Raw genomic sequence first — 721 nt, 5'->3', positions numbered from 1 at the left:
AATAAATAAATAAATAAATAAGAGACAGGAATCAAAAGAAAGAAAGAAAAAACAATAATAATGACATCTACACTCATTATCATAAAAATAAAAACATAGACCTCATATATATATATACGTACATACGTGCACAAACACATAGGAACATATATGAACAATTAAATAAAGAGAAGGAGAAAAAACACTGTGTGAACCTTTAAAAGGGCTGAAATCCACATACCTTAAATAAGGAAGAAAAAAAAAAAAAAAAAAAAAAAAAAAACAAAAAACAAAACAAAACAAAAAAAAAAACAACAACTATCCTTTAACATAGATAAATAGATTGTGATCATTTCAAGCTAAAAATAGAAGAAAAATAAAAAGGACTATTTTTATTATTTTTATTATTATTTTTTTTTCTTTTTTTTAATTTTTTTTTTTTTCAATTTCCTTATAAGCAGCAAGGAAAACCAAGAAAGAAAAATAAAGAGAAAATAAAAAAAGGAGATACGCTGAAGAGATGACTCAATTGCGCATCCCTCAACACTCCCCACCTTTTTCTTTTTCTTTTTTTTGCTTAAGTTCAGATAGCTCCACTTCTACAAGTAGCTGCAGAAGACATGAGATAAAAAAAAAAAAACAGGTATGTGGAAATAAATAAAGAAAGAAAGGTAATAATAATAATAATAGTAAAAGTAACTCAGAAATAAATAAATAAATGAATAAATAAATAAATAAATAA

At 23.4% G+C, this 721-nt stretch overlaps 1 protein-coding gene across 1 annotated transcript in view; it reads right to left on the bottom strand.

Annotated features, from left to right (window-relative positions):
* Positions 1-679: 679 nt before the first annotated feature.
* Positions 680-721, bottom strand: part of TM35_000381540 (Surface antigen-like protein) — a gene marked incomplete at both ends in the record, with an annotated part of 3,063 nt that continues 3,021 nt past the window's right edge. Inside the window, one exon of the mRNA XM_029029568.1 lies at positions 680-721. This exon is cut by the window's right edge and continues 3,021 nt beyond it. Coding sequence (XP_028879145.1) covers positions 680-721 — 42 coding nt within the window.

Source organism: Trypanosoma theileri (genome assembly GCF_002087225.1).
Source record: "Trypanosoma theileri isolate Edinburgh chromosome Unknown TM35_Tth_38_V1, whole genome shotgun sequence".
Classification (NCBI taxonomy): domain Eukaryota; phylum Euglenozoa; class Kinetoplastea; order Trypanosomatida; family Trypanosomatidae; genus Trypanosoma; species Trypanosoma theileri.
This window is presented reverse-complemented; position numbering and strand designations above follow the sequence as displayed.